At 49.8% G+C, this 20,323-nt stretch overlaps 1 protein-coding gene across 4 annotated transcripts in view; it reads left to right on the top strand.

The window, feature by feature from the left end:
* Window positions 1-3,572: 3,572 nt before the first annotated feature.
* CRTAC1 (cartilage acidic protein 1) overlaps window positions 3,573-20,323 on the top strand; it is a 156,115-nt gene continuing 139,364 nt past the window's right edge. The window contains exon 1 of one of the 4 annotated variants that reach the window (XM_081268150.1): window positions 3,573-3,788. In XM_081268150.1, the coding sequence (XP_081124276.1) occupies window positions 3,765-3,788 (24 nt within the window). In that variant the 5' untranslated portion in view covers window positions 3,573-3,764. The remainder of the gene's footprint in view (window positions 3,789-20,323) is intronic. The other 3 variants (XM_081268152.1, XM_081268151.1, XM_081268153.1) reach the window with 3 other exon arrangements.

Below are 20,323 nucleotides of genomic sequence, written 5' to 3'. Positions count from 1 at the left end.
TGCTCCCAGGATTCTATCATGTCCTCCATTTCTAGTGTCCCTTTCCTGGTCTGTGCTCTACCTGTAAGAGTTTGCCTATAGCTGTGGTCCCAATGCCATCTGTGCTGAGCTAACTCTGGCCACCTGGAAGACTCCCCTTGGTGTCTGCCACAGTCCTATCCCTGGAAAGAACTTCCCCCAGGGTCTGTGACTTCTCCAAAAGAGCTTCTGTCCCCCTTTACCTCTTCTTGCCTCACCCAAACCCCACCCTCTACATCTGCCACTTAAAAGTTGACACAGATACATATGAAACTCACCAGCCATTTGATACACATGTACTTGGTGTGGGGATGAGGGGATGGAGGGGGGAACTACGCTGTGATACAGTTTGAGTTGAGAAAGGGTTTCTTCCTTGTACCCTTAAACTTCCCATCTATAACAGCTTCTGCTTTTCCATTTTCTACTATGGCTGCTTCTCCATACCCTCACAAAACATTCATTTCTTTTGGGACAACCAAGCCTAAAATACCATCCTACAGTCCCTTATCTGCAATTCCAAATCCCCAAATCTATCTTTATTCATTTACTTATTTAGTTGTAGTTGGACATAATACCTTTATTTTCATTTATTTATTTCTATGTGGTGCCGAGGATTGAACCCAGTTCCTCGAATGTGCTAGGAGAGCACTCCACCACTGAGCCACAACCCCAGCCCCCTCCCCAAATCTTAAAGTTAAAAGATTTGGGGGTTTTTGTTTGTTTGTTTGTTTTTAGTTCAGTGCCAAAACTCATCTGGTGACAAATCTTGACCTAAACTGATGTGAAGACATTTTATCTTCACACCCACTCAATGTAAAGATTCCTACATTTGATCGAAGAAGTATGAATGTATCTGATTTTGAGACATTGTTCCTAGACCCCAGGGGATGGCTCCACATGTTTGGTCCCTTTCTGAATTCTAAAACACTCCTGGCTTCAAGGATTTCCAAGGGGACCTGGAGGGCATTAGAGGAATTAGAAATTACAGGACCACAATTGCCTGGCCTGTTGAACTCCACCCTCACAAGTGCTGAAACCAGATTGCTGAAGAACTCCCCTGATAGAATACCTCTGTCATTTCCTATTTCTCTGTTCTTCCCCAGCACCTCTGGTCCGTTGTCCCCTTACCTGGCCAGCTGCAGGAAAGTGTGAGATAATTACAGAGTTGTTTTGTGCAGAGAACCTATTCACATCTGGATGGCTAATGCTAATAATTAACCACACTGGTTACTAAATCTGTAGGGTTTAGGTGAGGTGAGGTGCCACAGCTGGGGCTGCTGCTCACAGCTTCCCAGGCAGAGAGGGAGGTGAGAACAAAACCAAGAGAGGTGTGCTCAGATGCTTGGGATTGAGTGAAACTGGCTAATTACCAGTCACTTGCTGTCTCCCTGAGTTGGAGTTTCTGGCTAAGGAACGTTCATGGATCAGACAGAATCTGACAACCTGCAACTTATTTCCACACTAAGAAGGTGTCAGGGACCAAGATGCCGAGTATGCTGTGGAGACAGTCTCTCGGGTGTCAGGACCTTCCTTGGGCACGTGATACAGATGCCTTTGGGACAGGGTGGTGGCACCATCTAGCAGAGTGCAGAGCCAATTGCTCTCCTTAGGGAGACAGTAGGGGATCAAAAATGCTCCAGAGGTGGAGTCTATTTACAGCTAGGTGAAAGGTCTTAACTTGGACCCCCTCACACACACCTCAGTTCTAATGATCCATGAATGACTCCCCCAAATTGCATGTAAATATGTGTAAATATTTTTCTGAGAACAAATCTACAACATTTATCAGATTCTCGGAAGGTTCAAAAGGATCTTTGGTCCCCAAAGGCAGGTGATTATAAACCAGAAGGTCTCCTAACCCCCCTGGAGAAGCAGATTAACATTGGGCAGAGTCCCAAAAGACTCAGGGTCCCTAATGATCCTGAAATTATACTCAAGAGATATGTGTGTGTGCATGTGCGTGTATAAATGTGTATGTTTGTATATTTTTCTAGAAAAGGAATTCAGTAACTTCTGCCAGATTCTCAAATGTGTCCACAATCCTCAAAGGATTAAGAACATGAACTCAAAGAGCTAGAAGGTTTGTCTATGCTTAGTTCACAGAGACCTGAAAACATGGTTCACAGTAGTTCTGCTCAATATCTGGGGATAACAGGATCCAGCCAGGGGCTGGCTGGTGGGGCCTTCCATAAAAGAACACATCCGTGTTATTTTAAGAGTCAAGTGCTCAGAAGTCAGGCTACTAGGTGACTGTCACAAAACCTTCAGTAGATGGAAAAACAGTCCTGGCTTCTTCCCACTTTAATGGCAGATTCCCAGGTCTTTCTCTTCCCAAGCTCTAAGCCCCAGCTTTCAGAAGCCTAAAGAAAGCCTACTCCCAAGAGTTCAAAATTCATTCTATACTTAGTGGGTGCCTACTATGTGTCAGGTTCTATTCTAGATGTAAAATAAGAGACTTGCCTTGTCTGTGTTATCGACCTAGGCCAATTTCCTGCCCTAGACACTAGTATTTCGGGCCCTGCTGACCAAAAGCGCGTTCTTCTGGAGCTTCGCACCCAAAGGACCCAGGTCTAGAGAAGCAGAAGCCATCTCAACCCACCACAGCAAGCTGGGGGTGAGGAGGGGAGAAGCAGTACCTGTGAGCAAAGCAGTGAGGGAGGCTGAGAGGACACCAGGGAGCCAGAGCAGGTGGACCGGGCTCAGCTTGGGCACTGCTGGAGTGGGAACTAGAGGGTTGGATTTGGGTAGGAACACTGCTGGGGGCGCGGGGAGCCAGACGCGGGGAGCGGGACGCAGGGTGCTGGGTTTGTGAAGCAGATGCTGCCCGAAGCCGCTTTGGCAGCCGCCCCTGATCCCGGAGCTGTGCTCGCCCGCCCCCCGCCCGCTAGGGCCGTCGCGAAGCTCTGCTCCCCATACAGAGCAGTCCCGGAGAGGCGCTCGGACACGTCCCCAGGCTGGATAAAGATCGGCTCGGCGCTCGCTCCGCAGCACGAAATCTCGCCATCAGCGCTGCTAGCGCGGCCGCTCAGGTCCTCCCGGAGACGCCAGATCTCTATCTCCGGGGAAACGAAAAAGCAGTGTCCCCGCTCTCGCCGCCACCCTCTCGGTCCTGCGCGTAGGGTGGCGGCGGGGTCGTGGGGCCCGCCGGCCTCCCCTCCTCCTTTGCATTTCTTCCCAGCGCTTCCTCCCAAGGGACCTCTGATACCCGCTGGCCAGGGACCCCCAGCGCCCCGCGAGGAACCCTCTCCCCCTTCGCCAGGCCCGACTGCCTCCTGAAGGTTACGCGACGCAGCGTTGGGGCGCGGCGGAGCGTCGGGGGCGCCCGCCCTCGCCGCCGCCCACCCTAGTGCCTGCCGTGGCGCGGCGCGCCGGGCCAGCCCGGCTGCCGGCTGCTGCCACCGCAATCCCGGCTCCTAAATCAGCGCGGGGAGGCGCCCCTTCCCCCACCCGGCTCCCCGGGCTCCCCGGGCCGCGATTGGCTGCGCGGGCGCCCCCCAACCCTGGGCCCTCGGCTTCAGCTGCCACGCCATTGGCTGCGGGCCTCCGCCAGCCTTTACATAAGCCCAGGCGCGCTCGAGTGGAGTTGTATAAAGCGAGCGCGAGGCGTCGGGGCGGGAGGCTCAGGACCAGCCCGGGACCGGGGCTGGGAGCTGCAAGGCGGCAGCGGCGCCGGCGGCGGCGGCAAAGGCGGCAGCTAGCGCCCGCGCTCCGACGCCCCCAGGCGGAGGGGCTGAGAGAGCCCGAGGATGACTCCCTGCGCTGACCCGGGCGTGAGTACCCACTCCCGGAGCCCCCATCCCCTCAGGCGGAGAAAGTTTCGCCAGCTCTACGCGCGGGTTCCCATCCGCTCTCGGGGGTGGCTGGAATGCCGCTGGGAACCTGGCAAGACCGAGATCGCGAAGGCGGTGGTTTTGCTCCCAACTTGCCAAGAGGCGCTGGACTCGATTGGCGCGCAGAGCCTCCCCCGCGGGCCGGGGTCTAGAAGGTGGGAGCCGAGGTGTAGGGGCGACAGACTGCAGCTGGCAGAGAAGGTGTCGGGGCGCACTGGAGGTCAGGTGTTTGGGGAGGGGGCACGGGGACTGGGAGGGGGCGGAGCAGGTGAGGAAGGCTGTGCAAGGGGTATCCGGAGTCACCCAGCCAGCCAGGCTCAGCTTCGGCCGGGCCGGGGAGGCTACTGGTCTTAGCTCAGTGTCTACGCTTGGGGAGGGGTCATCGGGGCTGGACAAGAGCCCCTGGGACTGGCTCTCCCTCCCCGGGGAAGCCGAGCTCTTTCCTCTGCACAGCGCTGGGTGGCAGAGAGCTCTAGGAGCGAGCCCCGCGCGCGGCGTAGCTGCCAGCCGCCTTTTGCTGGACCGAGGTGTGGTCTCGCTTTCAGGCTGTCTCAGGCAAGCCTGCTTCAGACATTCCAGAGGAACCGGGCGAACCCCTCGACACTGTAGAAGCCCACAGAGGTTCTGATGGGGCCGTAGGCCGGGCTTGGGGGCATGCCCAGCAATGCAGCGCGCTTCTTTGCAGTACATTAGTTAGGAGCCTGGTTAGTCCCGCTTCTGCAGAAACCAACTCAAGAATCCAAAGTCATCCCAGCCTGAATTCGAGCCTCCCTAGGGGTGGGGGTGGGGGCTTCTTCTGTGAATGACTAATGTTTCTTGTTGCTTTTGCTAGTGGGTTCATCTAGTATGCCTTCTGTGTGTCCCAGGAGGTGATTGAGTTCTCCAGGCAGGACACATTCTTGAGTCGCACTTGAGGTACCTTCTGGGATGGTGCAGGAGTTCCCAAGTGAAGCCAAGTGGAAAAGAAGGCAAGGGGGTGCCAGGAGTAGGGGACTGTTACTGAGGTGCTGTCTTGAGTGCTGGGAGAACTCATGTGGGAAGAGAAAAAGCTGGATTGCAGATTTGGGACCCTGATAACTTGGGGCAGGAAATACCCAGGACTGAATTAGAGCTAATTCAGGCAGTCATATCATACCTCACTCTCAGCCATGCGAAAGGAGAAGTGGAGGATGGAAGAGTGGGAACATGGCGGTTGTTCTGATATGGTCCTTGAGGAATGTTTTCTCTCTTTCTGACTTGATTAAGAACATCCTTCTGACAGTGAGCCCTAAAAGTCATTTTAAGGGAGTTTAGGGTCTTGGTGCTGGTATACAGGACCAGAATTAGAATAGTCCAATTTCCAGTTGGTCCTAAAGGACTCTGAAGAAGGTCCAAGGTAGGTGGTGGTTACCTGCTCTATAGATGCATGGTTGGGGCTGTATCCTTCACCCTACGCCATCTTTGAACACAGGGCTGAGTTCAAACTCCAGTGATAGCTGCCTCCACCTGGAGATCTTTTATGGGGGCTGGCAATTCATTCCCAAACCCCAGCTCCAACCTCTGCCTGCCTGAAGTCAACATTTTTCTGCTGCATTTCCCAAGACCTTCTCTCCAGTGGGGATTTGTGTAATGAAATACCTGCTTGTTGCTCTTTCTTCCTTTTTTCTCCATCTGGGCTGCACCTGGTGTTCTGAACTCTTGAGTTTATTCCTTTACACCTTGATGTTTGCCTAGGGCTTCCTATGGCTGCACAGGGGTATCTCTGTAAATGTGTGGACCAATGGCCTGTTTAATCCTAAGAAGTGAAACATAGACTCTTATAGGGAGAGGGACACCAGCCAAGGAAATAGTTCTATTAAACATCTTATGACAGCCAGGGTTGGTTCTCAAGCTTCCTTGCTGCCTGCCCAGTTGGTGGGAGCTTAAAGGTGAAGCAAGTTTCCTGGTGTCCAGTAGGGGGCACCAAGTGTACCTAGCTCAAGACTACTGACTTTCTCATTTCTTGCCCTTCACTGGCCATGGAAGTTAATGCTTTAAGCAAACTCAGACCTGAGCCCTCAACCAGTGGCCATTGACACAATTAGAGCCATTCTACCACATGCTCTCTGGACTTCAGGTGGTCCTGTGACCTCAAGTGCAACGGGACAGGTGCTCACACTACGTTGCAAGGAGACAAAGCTGGTACGAAGCTCCACCTGCTCTCTGAGATCATTCCTTTGTACTTGACACTGGTGTGTTCTTTGAACTCCTTTTCCTTGAGGGCTCACAGAACCCAAGAATATCAGCTAGAAGAAGGGAGCCTTGGGAATTATCTAGTGCAGCCTCATCCTATCCCCAAAATTCACGTATGCACTTAATTTGCCAATGACAAAGTGAAGCCCAGTAAAGGCAAGTATCTTGCCCAAGGTCACATGGTTGTTCAGTGGAAGAGTTGGGACTAGGTCCTAGGATTTTTGATTCTTTATGTGTAGCTTTTTCCACTCCAGTGACCCGTTTCCTCTTTAGTGTGAAGATGAACATATGTTCTCTCTACCATCAGCACTGGTAATTATTGACTGACCAGACTTTGGTAAATTAATAGCTCTATTAAATTTAGGGGAATTTCCTTTAAATCTGTATCCAGAATGAGGAGATAAAGATTCTGGGAATGCATATGCACTGGTCATGGAAATCTCTAAGTATTGTTTCCCTTTCCTCCACTATCTTATCTCATGACTCCAAGTGGGCTTCTAGGCAAAAGCCATGCAACTCCAGCTTTCTATTCATGAACTTAGGAACCAGAAGTACCCAGGTCCTCACCATGGTCTTGGAATCCAGGCCTGGTGCTCTTCCTTTCCTCGCTAAGACATGCTGGAGTGGAGCCTCTCTGTCCTAGCTTCACACCCTCCTGGTGGGACCTCTCAAACTCAGATCGTGGATGAATTGGACAGTTTCCAAAGAGCATCTGCCAATTCCCCCATCCTTGCTGCTCCCAGTTCAAGGTCAGAGTGCTAGGATGTCCTATTTTTGCAAAATCCTCTTATTCAAGCTTCTTAGGTGACCTGGAAGATACTACCATTTCCATTGCCCTTTCTTCCATTCTGTGAGTCTCACTGCGCAAGGCCCTGGGAAGCGGATTTGCTGAGTGACACATGGACTGCTCGCTCTGTTTCCCTCTCCTCATCTAGTTTCTTTGTATGCTGTATGGACTTCTTCAGGGTTCCCTCAGGGCCTTAGCAGACTTGGTGGCCTCACCTCAGGAGGAGCTCACTGTTGCCATGCCAGAATTCTGAGAGTAAAAATTTTCTGCTATCCCTAAGACTCACCAAAGGGATGCCTGTTGCCAGGGAAGATGCTTGAGGATGCTCTCCTCCCTCAGGCTCCCAGACAAGAGGGTCTTCATCGGCAGGAGAGGAGGGAGGTGAGGCAAATGTGGCCCTTTATTTAAGTGGAATTCTGAGAGCTATGCTTGAGACCCTGGCCAGCTCCCTGCGTTTGCTGGTGAAGTGGTTCTAGTTCTGGGTAGAGCCAGAGGAATATAACTACATATGATATAGGTAAAGCGCAAACTTTCTGGATGTTTGTTTAATGAGGCAGGGTACAGAGTTTAAGAATGGCATTAGATGCTGAGCAAACAAGAAGTTGTCCCTTTCATGAGCCTCACTAGGTGGTTGACCTGCTCTCACTATTAATAATGAAGACAGAACCTTAGAACCTGACTCACCAATTACTGGCTTAGAGACCTTGAACTTGACCCCTGCCTGCCTCAGTTTTCTCCTCAGCTATGTGGTGAAGCTGGCGACCCTGTGATGAGGGGTGGGTAGCAAAGACCAGGGGAGATGGTCTCTCGTGTGCCTGTGCCCTTGGGAAGCTGTGAAGAGGTATTCAGCTGGAAGGGGAGATTATTGCTGGATCACTGGGAACCACACAGAGTCCTCTCTTCCCCTGCAAGCGAGGCCAAGTGTCCAGGTTTGCACATCTGCTTCTGCTCACAGCGACATCTAGGCTGACGGACAAGGCCTTCTTGGCAGGGCTCCCTCCTAGCCTTCCTCCCTCTCCCAACTCAGGGTTTTCACTTTGGGGTTCTGCCATGCTTGGGGGGAAAAGAAATTTTACAGGTCCCAGGATAATTCTGAATGTGATGGAGGGCCCTGAGCTATTGATTCCTAAGGAAGGATCTTTCTGCTGGGAGAAGCCTTCCTCAGAGCCCAGTGATTTAAGAGTGCTGACAAATTTGTGCTCACCGAGCCTCCTGCAGGCTGCAGATACAGACTTCTAGGCCAGCCTGGACTCTGCGAGGAACGTCTGGAGAGCCTGACTAGCTGCTTAGGGTACACAAACCTGTGAACTCTCCTTAGGAAAAAGTATAAAATCAATTGGCTCATTATCACACCAAACGCACCCTGGACCACTTAGGACATTTAAGAAATGAGAAATAGCAAAAAGAAAAAAAAAGTGAGAGATTGTGTTCAAAAAGTGTGTAGAAAGGTGTGACGGGGTTGGAGGAGAGGACCATAAGACCTTTTTTTCCCACTGGATCAGTCGTGATCTTGACCTTCTTAAAGTCCTTGGGCAGTGACTAGAGAGGTTACTTGGCCTCTACCCACCAGACATTTGGCAATATCTGTATATATATATATATATATAGTTGTAGTTGGACACAATATCTTTATTTTGTTTTTATTTATTTTTATGTGGTGCTGAGGATCGAACCCAGTGCCTCACACGTGCGAGGCAAGCGCTCTACCACTGAGCCACAACTTTTTTTTTTTTAATTGTTCCAACTGGAGTAAGGGGTGCCACAAGCATCTAGTGAGTAGAGACCAGGGATGTTGCTAAACATGCAATGACATGAAGGAAAGCCCCCCGCCCCTGCAAATGTCATCTGGCTCCAAATATCAATAGTGACAAGGTTGAGAACCCTTGGACTGGAGAAGCAGCCTCATAGCTCATTAGAAGGTGGGAGAGTGTTCTCACCTAGTTCTCCTGTTTCACAGCTGAGGACACTGAGATCCCGAGAGGAGAAGGTACTAGCCAGGATTACAGAGCAAGCAAGTGCAGAGCTGACCTGAAACTCAGATCTGCTCTCCTGGACTGACTGACTTACCAACACTCCCCGCCAGGTTATTGCAACGATTAAATATGAACTGTGAAAATGCTTGGAAAATTAGAGACTATTGTTAATATTGCTATTATTATGAATTTGGGAGTTTGGAAAGTTCTATTTCTGGCTTTGCCACTGACTCATTGTATCATATTGGACAAAAATCATTCCCCCATCCCCATTACTGTGTGTGTGTGTGAGAGAGAGAGAGAGAGAGAGAGAGAGAGAGAGAGATGGGGGGTGGTCTTTGCAAAAGATAAGTATATCACAATCCTTATCTTTAAAGTCCAAAGATTTGCCCTTCATAAACGCTAGACACTTAAAAAGAAAAAAAGATGAATTTTTTCCTTGAAAGAAATCATGTTGACTTCATAAGAAGCAAAGCGTTTCCTTCTTGGAAAAATTCCAGTCCCCTGGCCCTGTGAGTTGGTTCCAGCCCAGGAAATCTGATCAACATCCGGAGGAGAAACTGATAGCTCCACAGATGACAAGTGACTGGATTTGTCCCCACTCCCTCTGGGAAGGAGAGATGGTGACTTCCCCACTACCCTTTCCTACTCGGCCCTCCTGGCACTGGGAGATTCTGCAGGGAACTTCAATGAGGGATGGTAAGGTGTGTCATTAATTAGTAAAACCTTGTTTACTTAACAGACATATTCTTAAAGATCTCTTCCAAGGGACATTTTGACATATTACTTTAATTAGCTACAGAAGAATCGAGAGTGCAGAGAGTGTAAAATGACCCTTGCTGTTGTTTCCAGTTACTCTTATCTTTGTTTGCACCCGACAAGTATAGTGACAAGGTCACAGAATCACTGCTGAGCTCAGGGACTGTCCCTGTGACCAGAGGAGGGATGACTGCAGGGACCTCTTCCCTCCCGATGCCAGTCTCCACCTACCCGAGCGGAGCGCAGCCACCATGGGGGAGATTTCTGCATTGGCCTCGCAGCCTCCTTTAATGTCTGTCTGAAAAGAAGCATCCAGTGTTGCAAAATCCTGATAGGCTCTCAGGAGGGGGACAGGCCTGGGAACCCACATTTTTCCTCCTGGGTGGGCATCATCACTGGTGGTTTTTGCAGAAGGCTTAAAGCTGGTCTTGTCTTCTTGTACCCAGGGATGGAGGTAGGAAGTCACTTGGGGTTCCCTCAGAAAACTAAGGTCGCTTCCCTCCCTACCCCAGTGAAGCAGGGGGACCTTAGTGCCTCGATCCTTGCTTTGGATGCTCTGCAGATCCCTTAGCCTCTCGAGGTCTGTCCCTGTAATCAGAGGAGTTGGGGGACAGGCTCTTTCCATCGCCACAGGCTCTTGTTCTAAGTGAAGCCGTGTTTGCTTTCACCCTGGTCCTAAGAACAGCCTCTGTCTTGGAAACCATTACCACATACCTTTCATCTAAGAAGCTATGGAGGGCTTTTGCAGGTAGGAAAATAAGAGTCCTCAAGAAGGAAAAAACACTGGCTTGTCACTGGTGTGGGGAGGCACTGTGCCATTTGTTCTTAGCTACAGATTCAGCACCCATCATGGCACTTGGCTATGAAAGGGCTCAACAGGTGCTCTTTGGATGAACAAATCAATAAGGGAATGCAGGTGGCCATTCTGGGATAGGGGTGGCCTTTGGTTTTTAAGTGGCTCTCCACAGTGGCCTGGGTCAGTGAGGCCTGCTTCCCTGTAGCTTCTTTCCTGAGCCAACATCTGGCACCAAGGCCACGTGAACTTCAGCACCCCCCTGATCAGGCAGGGCCTGAGGCCACGTGCAGGGCCCACCCACCACATGATGGCCTGTCCTGAACCTGAGGCAAGGCCGGGGGTCTCTTTCTCTTCACCATCCCCAGCTGCTTCTCAGGCCCTTTCTCTCCCCCCCCCCCCAGCTCCTTCAAGGGAGCTCCGTGTAGCTTTTTCCTTGGAGCTGGTGGAATAGATGGAAATTTGGATTTCCACCGAAGACAAACTAGGGAGTGAATCATTGCTTCACAGAAAGATTCCCAGGAGGATGCTTTTAAATAGCAAGGTCCACTAATGCATTTTAAATGATTTAGGGAAAAAACCTGACCCATAGACTCTCAGGCCTGGAAAAGAACTTTGGAGGTCATCCAGTGGCCTTCCCCGCCCCTGCCCATGCTGTTCAAATCCCCTCTGGGACACTCTCACTCACTGCTCAGAAACACAGCCTAGCTGGCCTGCAAGCTGCTGCCCAAAGCTAAAATGCCCTTTGGAAAATGCAAGTCTGATCATGTCTCTGTCTGACTTCAAAACCTCTCACGCGGTGTGACTCCAGGCTCCTTCCCGTGGCATGGCAGGCTCTACAGGGCCCAACTGCAGCCTCTACACAAAGCTCCATCTCCCCCCCTCCCTGTCCCTATTTTCTCCTACCCCCTGTCTGGGAAACTGCATTCCAGCAGCACCAGCTGCATTCGCAGCATGCACCAAGCTGTCTCACATCCTTGCCTTTGATCCATAGGTCTCAGCTACCTGGAATCCCAATTCACCTGCTCTGGAGAGCCTTTCCACCCACCTGACTCATTAATCCCTCCGTCCCACAGGCTGCAGCCCGGACTTTGTACCTGTTGCTTTGCTGGACTTATCCCAGTGTGTGGTGCACAGTGTCAGCCCCGCTGAGTGAGGCCAGGGCCCATGCCTGGCCAGCAGGCATCTTCTACACGTTTGAAGAAGGTGTTTACTGAGGGGGCCCTGCATTTGGAAAGCAGTGTGTAAAGAGTCAAAGAACTCCACTGGGATTCCTAGACAAATTAGTAACAGAAGTAAGCCTATTCTTCAAAGTCCTATAGTCTGGAGCCTTCTGCTCAACATCTGACAGATCCTGCTGGAAGGGGAGCACCTGCATGCCCCAGCTCCATCTCCCGAGATGCATTTGTTCCGTCAGCAAACATTTTTTACTAGTAGTAATGGTGTGATTGTTGTTTCCATTATCTACACGGCTAGGCTTTCTCTCTGGCCAGCACTGGGCTCAGAAGTTAACACCCATTAATCCCACTTCATTCTCAGAGCAAACCTACAAGCCTTCCTTCCCATTTTACAGAGCAGGATGGCCGAGCACTTAACCATACCCACCAGGAACCTACTAGACCCTGCACATAAGGCTAGGAGACTCCTGGCGTCCTCTCATGTTCAGAAACAAAATTTCATTAGCTCAGTGGTCTCTGCAGTGCCCTTTAGCCTGGGTCCCCTGGGCTTTCTTCTGCCTTTTTCTGGAAAGGGACCAAATCTCCTCTCTGAGTGCTGCTGCAGCTTCTCTCTAGATAGAGGGAAGGCAGAGGAAGCCTCATGTTTTCTTGGTGCTGGGGAAGATGTGTAGGACATGGCTCTTTCTGGGTGGGAATGGGGTGCTGAGATCTGGAGCTTCTCCCAGGCTGGCAGGTCAGGGGACAGGTGGAGAAACAGAACTGAGGTGTCAGAGCATATGCTCCGCGGGGCAGGGCTTCATCTTGTTCTCAGTGTCCTAGTGCCCAGGACAGTGCCTGACTTGAAGTTTGCACACAAGATATTCCTAGCAAGTGGGCGTGAGCACATGACAGCTCAGCATCCTCCCTCACTGGGGCCATGGTAGTGACCTCTTGCTGTCCTCTGTGTCCAGCCCAGCCCCCTCAGGGCCTCCTGCAGAGGTTCTCCTCTTTGGCCTGCTCTTTTTGTGGTGGTGCCAGGGATGGAACCCAGGGCCTTGCCTATGCTGGGGATCTCTAGTTCCCGCTCAGCCCTACCATGTTCTTTCCACCACACCACCAGAGCCATCTCGTGCCCTCACCACCTCCACAGTCTCCAACCTCCTTAGCTCACTCCTTCCCACCAGCTGTCCTGCCTGAGCCCTGCACAGCCACCCAACCCTCCACGAACCGGCCTCCCCTCCATGAACCAGCCTCCCCTCCATGCAATGCTGTCTCTTTGGCCTGGAGCGCTTCTCCACTGTGTCTCTGTGGCCAGCTCACCATTGCCTCTGTCTCTCAAGGTCCTCTCCAGCTTCCCCAGACAGAAATGCTTGCTCTTTCATATTGCACTCCATTCTCACTTGGTTTAAGACGAGTTTGGTGAGGGAGCTGTTTAGTGCAGCGCCTATAAATATAAATTCTGAAGCTTATTGGCTTAGATAAAAATTCTGGGTTTACTGAGTACCAGCTTTGTGACCCCAGGCAAGTTACTTGACTTCTCTGTGCCCTAGCATCCTTATCTGTAAGGACCCTCGAAAGGTTACTATGTGGATTAAATGACTCATCCATGTGAAGGTTTAGAGTAGTGCCTGGCACATGGTCAGTGGTAGGTAATTGCCGTTATTATGGCTGTCCATTCCTCGTACAGGACTGGCTGTGTGAAACTGCAGCTCTGTGCCTCTCTGTTGGCCTTGCCTATAGACCCCACAAATTAGGCTGAGGAGCCACATATTGAGCTCTGAGACTTAGAAAGTGGGTGAGATGAAATAAGGAAGGATTAGCAAGAGTTGCTCTTGTTCAGGGGAAGGGTCAAGGGAACAGATCCCAGCAGCAGGATGGGAAAACTGGGCAGCCTTCTGACATCATAAAGGATGACTGGCTCCACAACCCCATGGTAGTGAGGAACAAAGACCAAGAGCCAAGTCTGACTCTAGCTTTCCAGTGAGTGGCCAAGTTGAGGTGTGAATAAGCATTCCAATTTCCTATTCAAACTCAGGACCACCGGGGTGGGAGAGGCAGGGCTCAGGCAGATGGAGAGGAAATGCCACCCTTGTCACGGATGCAGCTGTTCGGGGACTGTCAGCTTGCTGATCCCTGCACCTGCACCTGCCCATGCACTCCCTCGTGCGTGGGAGCAGGGCACCTGCCTGGTCAAGCTCAGCATGTGGCAGGGTAGCCTGTGCAGGGCACATCCTGGAAGGCTCCTAGTGCTCTGTGGCCAGTCTGATGAGGTGGGGGGGGGGTTCTAGTCCAGGATTCTCAATCTCCAACTGTTGGCATTTGGGGTTGGAGGGTTCTTTGTTGTGGGGGTGTCCTGTGCACTGTGGGAAGCTCAGCAGCATCCCTGACTCTACATACTGCTTGCCGGTAACACCCCCTTCCCTGGTCTGATGACCCACAATGTCTCCAAAGGTTGATAAATGTCCCTCGGTGAAGGGGAATAAAATCACCCTGGTGGAGACCATCCGCTCTAGTCCAGAGGAGGGTGCTGCAGAGGGAATGGAGGCGTGGGGAGTCAGTGCTCCCTGCCAGCTCCTCACCCAGCAGCGGGCTCTGGAAATAGGCAGTCTTGGAGGGCAACTGGGGTCACAGCTGGGTCCCCTGACTTTTGCAGGCATCTGCCGTCTGTCTGCATTGCTCTTCTTTCCCGCCTGCTCCAGCCTCATCTTGCCCTCCTTGGCATCCTTCAGAGGCCAGCTTCAGCACCCGCCATCAGGAAGGCGCTTATCAGCTCCTCCCACCAGATCACTTGGGTCTCTCTGAGATCCCATCTTGAATACCTTTCTCCCCTTGACCCCAGCACCCAGCTCAAGGCCAGGTTTATTGCAGGTCTGTGGGAAGCGTGGCTGTAGTGAATGAGCCAGGCGGATCTGTCAGCTCTTCACCGGTGTGGCTTTAGATCCATTAGTTCTTCTGTGGGTCTCTGTGTGGACCTGGTGGCCCGGCCCATGCAGGGCGGAGGGTTCTGTGGTTGCCTCTCTCCCCCGTGTCCCAGCTCTCTGACAAGAGTCTGGAAGGGGTCTGCATTACTCTGCTCGCTATCAACATCTGAAGCCTTCCAGCTTCTTGCTTTTGTGAGTGCTTGGGGTGTGTCCTTGCTCCTTGGATAATTGCAAAAGAACTGCTTGCCCTGGAAATTGCCCTGGAAGCCTCTGCTGTAAGCTGCCTGACCCCACAGTGGAGAATCCAGGTTGCTTGGTTACCAGTTTTCAGACCCAATTCAGGAAAGTCCCGAGGCCACAGAAAACTGAGTTTGGCTGCATGTGACCCTGAACCAATGTATGAAGACTCTCTACCCTTCACTATGGGAGATGAGCCTCGAGGCTGCCTCCCACCAGGCTCCCTGCCAGGCCTTCACTGGGACTCACTTAACCCCTGGGCAGGTCAGGGAGCCTACGTTTCACATGAAGACACAGGAGATCAGAAAGGTGTAACAACCCACCAAGGTCACTGGCTGGTTTGCGGTGGGCTTGAACTTCAAATTCAGGTCGCTGACTCTAGGCTTTGGGCTCTCTTCATCTTGCTGAGGATTGTTCAAAAAGTTTGCTTATGGAGCGTTTTAAAGAAATTATTACGATGAAGCAATTCTTCTTACAGCCTGAACCACAAGTTCCACCACCTCTGGCCTTTATGAAGACCAGTCTCTTCCCCTTTTTCCCCTGCCTGTGCGAGAAGCACACATTCCTTACCGAGGCACCATGTGCTCTGACCCTGTGCCTCTCTGCCCAAGCTCCGCCTTTGCTGCTTAGTCTCGCCTTCTCTGGGCTGCTCTGACCCTGGACAGCCATCCATGGCCCCCACACAGGGCATCACACCTGCTCCACTGCCTGTTGGCAGGGCTCTGCAAGGCACGGACCAGGTTTCATTCAGCTTTACATCCTAGTCTTCACTGCATCTCTAGCAGATAGTGCATAGATTACTACACACTGTGTGCCAGAGAACCATAGCTATGTACTAGAGTACTGGTGCTGTGTACTAGCACATGCTATATACCCTGCAGTACTCGCATATTATTTAGGTGCTATTCCCACCAATGAGTACCACTAATAGTACTCTACCATGTAGGTGTTTGATGCACAGCATTCAAGAAAACAGAAATGCTCAGTTCAACCCATTTTTTCTTTCTATTTTTAACTTTCCAACCTGTTCTCCCAAAGGATTCAGATGTTCACAGTGGTGTGACAGGAGGCTTCCCGAGCCAGCCATATCAAATGCGAGGTCACTCCGGGCACCCGTTGCCCTTCTGCTTCAGGCAGTATCCACTTGCTGTGCTTTCTTCCCCAAACTTCATATCCCCCGCTTCTGTTGACACTCTCTGGCTAAATAGATTTTCTTCAAATACTTCAACAAGCCGATGATGAATTTTAGTAGCAAAAACATTTTTCACTTCGAATCAGATTGCAGCTTACACTCCCATGGGGGGGGACCACGAGTCTGGGGCAGTGCTTCTCAATCCGACTGCCCATTAACATCATCTGGGAAGCTTCTAAAAAGATACAGCGCTCAAACCCCACCCTAGACCAATTAAATCACACTCTGGGAGAGGGGCGCAGGCAGCAGCTTATTTCTCAGTACTGCCCGGGTGATTCTGTTGAGTAGCTGGGGTTGGGAGCCAACCTGTCAAGACCCTGGCTCCTGAAAGTGAGGTCTGCAGACAGCGACCCGAGCATCTCATGACAGTGTGTTAGGCATTCCGATCAACTGAACCTGAACTTGCATTTGAACAAGATCCTCAGGTGATTGTCAAGCACATTTCAGTTTGAGAAGCGTTGATTTAGAGAAAGAAATTTCTAGACACCTATGATGAGTTGCAAATGGTTTCTGCTGATTTATATTATTATTTGGACTCCTTCCTTCTTTCCTTACTTCAACAAATAGTAATTGGGCGCTTCCTTTGGCGGTTTCTGGGGACACATTGGCATGTGTCCCTGTCTTGGCCTACAAGTTCCTGCTCATATCCCATTTTCTCTGGGCCCCTCTTTTCGATGACACCTATCTCTGGTCTCCTTGGGCTGACCCCTTCCAGTTTCAACTCTTCCCCTCTTCTCACCTCTTCACAAAACCTAGAACCAGAATCCATTTGTCCTTCCGAATCCATGGTGGTAATTTGACCTTGAACTAAAGACAGCTACTACTTTGAGTGTTCCAAGACCTGAGTCTGGGGGGCCCTGGGGATTGCATTGCTTAGTGACTGATTTCAATTCCTTAGTTCTAGAAGCAGAGCAGAAGGTTCTTGAACCAATCTTGTACCTTCACTGTAGCACACAGCCTGGTTTCATGACTTTGGGAGCTGTGGTAAAGAATCTCACTACTCAATGTATGGTTTATGGATCAGCATCACCTACACCACCTGGGAGCTTGCTAGAAATACAGAATCTTGGGCTCTGCAGCCGAGTTATTGTATCAGAATCTGCATTTTAACAAGAACCACTAGGAGATTCATGCACGTGTTCAAGTTTGAGGAACCTGAAGCACTGGTATAGAATAGTGTTTCTGAAATTTTGCAACCTATTAGAATCACATGGGAACTTTTAAAAATCCAAGCCCAGACTGCATCTTAAGCCAATTAAGTCCTAGGATCTTGGGATGAGATGCAGACATCTCATCTTTGATTGTGGTAAAATATACAAAACATAAAATTTGCCATTTCCTCAGGTTTAAGTGAACAGGTCAGTCGCATTAAGCACATTCACACTGTTGTGCAGCCACTGGTACGGTCTGTTGTCAGAGCTTTTCATCATCCCAAACTGAAACCCTATACTCACTAAACACTAATTCTACTTTCTCCCTTTTCTCCAGCTCTTGGAAACCACATTCTATTTTCTGCCCATAAATTTGATTACTCTGGGTACCCCACAGAAGTAAAATTAAACAACATTTGTCTTTTTGTGTCTAGCTTACTTCACTAGTACAAGGTCAAGATTCATCCACATCAAATTTCTTTTTTAAGGCTAAATAGTATTCCATTGTATGTACATGCCATATTTTGTTTATCCTCTTATCCATCCAAGGACACTTGGGTTACTTGCACCTTTTGACTATTGTGAATAATGCTGCCATGAACATGGGTGTACAAATATCTCATAAGCCATCTTTTCTCAATGGTTTTGAGTATTTACTCAGAAGAGGAATTGCGAAAGCATATGGTAATTCTATTTTGAAATTTTTGAGGAACCACCATACTCTTTTCCACAGCAGCTGGATCGTTTTATATTCCTACCAGCATTTTCATCAACATTGTTTTTTTTTTTCTTCTTTTTTTAATCACAACCATTTTAATGGGTGTGAAACGACATGTCACTGTGGTTTTGTTGGTATTTACTATGTAGTTAGTGATGTTTCATTTTCTTACTGGCTATTTGTATATCTTTGGGAAGACGTCTATTCAAGTCCTTAGCCCATTTTGAATCAAATAGTTTCATTTTCTGTTGTGTCTTAGGAATTTTTTTAGTTATATATTCTGGATATTAATATCTAATCAGATTTATGATTTGCAAATATCTTCCCCCAATTCTATAGGTTGTCTTTTCATTCTTTTGCTAGTCCCTGATGCCCAAAAGTTTTTAATTTTGACGTAGCCTATTTTATCTACTTTTTCTTTCACTGACTGTGCTTTGGAGGTCTTATCCAAGGAATCATTGTCAGGCGTGAGAATTTTTTAAAAACTCCCCGAGTGAATCTGATGTACAGCCAAGACTGAGCAATGTTTTTCTCATTTTAATGTGCATTCAGTTCACCTAACATCCTATTAAAATGCATATTCTGGTCTGTTAAGTCTGGGGTGGGGCCCAAGATTCTGCATTCTAACAGACTTCCGTGCTGATTCTCTAGTCCCTGGATCATTCCGGGTAGCCAGGGTGTGGAGGAGCATTTTGATGATTTCCTCCATCTGAGTCCTGAGATGAGAGGTTGATACTTATCAACTGTCTCCTAAACTTCCTCATCAGGACTGTTTCCTTATCCACCATCAAGATAGCACACCCCTTACCAGCTAACTTTCCACTAGTAAGTACCAAGGAGCCCCAGTGGGTACATGGGCTGACTTTGGCATGTCAGGAGAATGAAATGTAAAGGACACATTCCCCCTGCCCCGCTTGCCAGGGGGGAGGCCCCCCACTGGTTCTGCCTTCTGAGTGAATTCAGGATCCACATTCATGCTGGTTGTTTCTCTCTAGCCTTGGACCTTTTGAGGGAACTACTGTAGGACCCTCCTGGAAAGCTATTTTATTCAAACATGTTTAATATGCTGAGAAAAGAAAACCGTGCAGGTTGGTTTGAAGATTACAGAAGAAGCTGTGTGTGTGTGTGTTGGGGGCAGGGGTTGCTGAAGGTCTTTTTCCCAAAGAAAATCCTTTAAACCATCACAGAATTTTAGAACCAGGAAGGACCTTTAGAGATCTCCAAGCCTTCATTTTGGAGGAGAAACCTGGGACCCAAAAGGTTGTGTTGTTCAAGATCACTAAGAAAAAGAGAGGTTGACCTAGAGGTGCCCTGTTTCTTTTTCATCTTGCTTTTAGTTATTTATCTGGAAATGAGTAACACAGAATAGTTTTTTTCCTCCCCAATTAGCTCCTTTCATTAAAAGCTTAACTTTTCAGAGAACAGATAGAAAGCAAGAGACTGGATCACAGTTCTTGCCCCTCACAGTCTTCATTAGAAAATTTCTAACAGTCAGGCTTGTATTACTTGAACAGGACCCAATGCCTGGTGGCACTGACCCAAATGATAGTAGGTATGATGCTTCCAAGGAACTAACTTGCTTCTGGAAGGCACACCCAATGCCACTTTCTTCTTCCACACTCATTGCAGATGTTGTAAGCTGATAACTCTTCCCAGCTGATAACTCTTCCCAGCTGCTGCCAGTCTCTTGGGTTTGGTTCTCAAGTTGGAACTCATTTGCTGTCCCTTCAATAGAAGCCATACCTTGAAAAGTCCAGTGACTCAAACCCATGCTACATTTCATCATGTCTTTACACAGGTTATTAAACACTCTTTATCTTCCCCCCACCCCCAACCACTCATTATCCAATTATGAGTTTCCTTTATCCAATCAAACTGCCTGCCAAGTCCTACAACTCTTATGGTGATGCATTTGCCTTTCGTGACTAGACAGTCCAGTAGAAGCTGCTGTCTTATTCGGAAGTCTCTGTTCTTTGAAATGAACTCAGATCTGGTAGTGCAACTCCCAACATGCACCCGATGAACATGCCACAAGACCTCCCTCCCCCGAAGGCTCACCAGCAGTTTCTGCCCTGCACTTGGAGCCCCGCCCCAGGTCTCTCTCTGGCCTCTCCTCCAGCCGGGCACCAGGGAGGCTTCCGATCTTGGCTCTGAAGGCAGCGCCTGGGCCTTTCATTTTTGTCTCTGGGCCTTTGACCTGGAGCAAGCTCATTTGCTGGCAGGAGCATCTGTCTCCATGTAGGGAAACAGTCTTCAGATCTTCCTTGCTTTTCCCTCATTAAGACATTAGTCTCAGCCAACCTTGTTCTCAGCTGCCAGACGCACTGTCGAACCAGCAGCAAAAGTCCCATCAGAAAGAAGTTTGCTGCCTTCCGAAGGTGGGAAGATACACTTTGCCTGGCAGGACTGGGCCTGCACAGACTCTGTGAGATGTCCCAGCAAGCTTTTGGAACACTCTGAGGTCTAATTCTACGCCTGCCGGCAGAGTCTCAGGGCGGCGCCATCTGGAGCATTCCAAGTGCCTCCCTTGCTCAGGCTCAGAGAGGGTGGAGTCCTTCCACCTCCCTGGCCATTCT

Source organism: Spermophilus citellus (genome assembly GCF_964194105.1).
Source record: "Spermophilus citellus genome assembly, chromosome: 15".
In the NCBI taxonomy this organism is placed as follows: Eukaryota; Metazoa; Chordata; class Mammalia; order Rodentia; family Sciuridae; genus Spermophilus; species Spermophilus citellus.
This window is presented reverse-complemented; position numbering and strand designations above follow the sequence as displayed.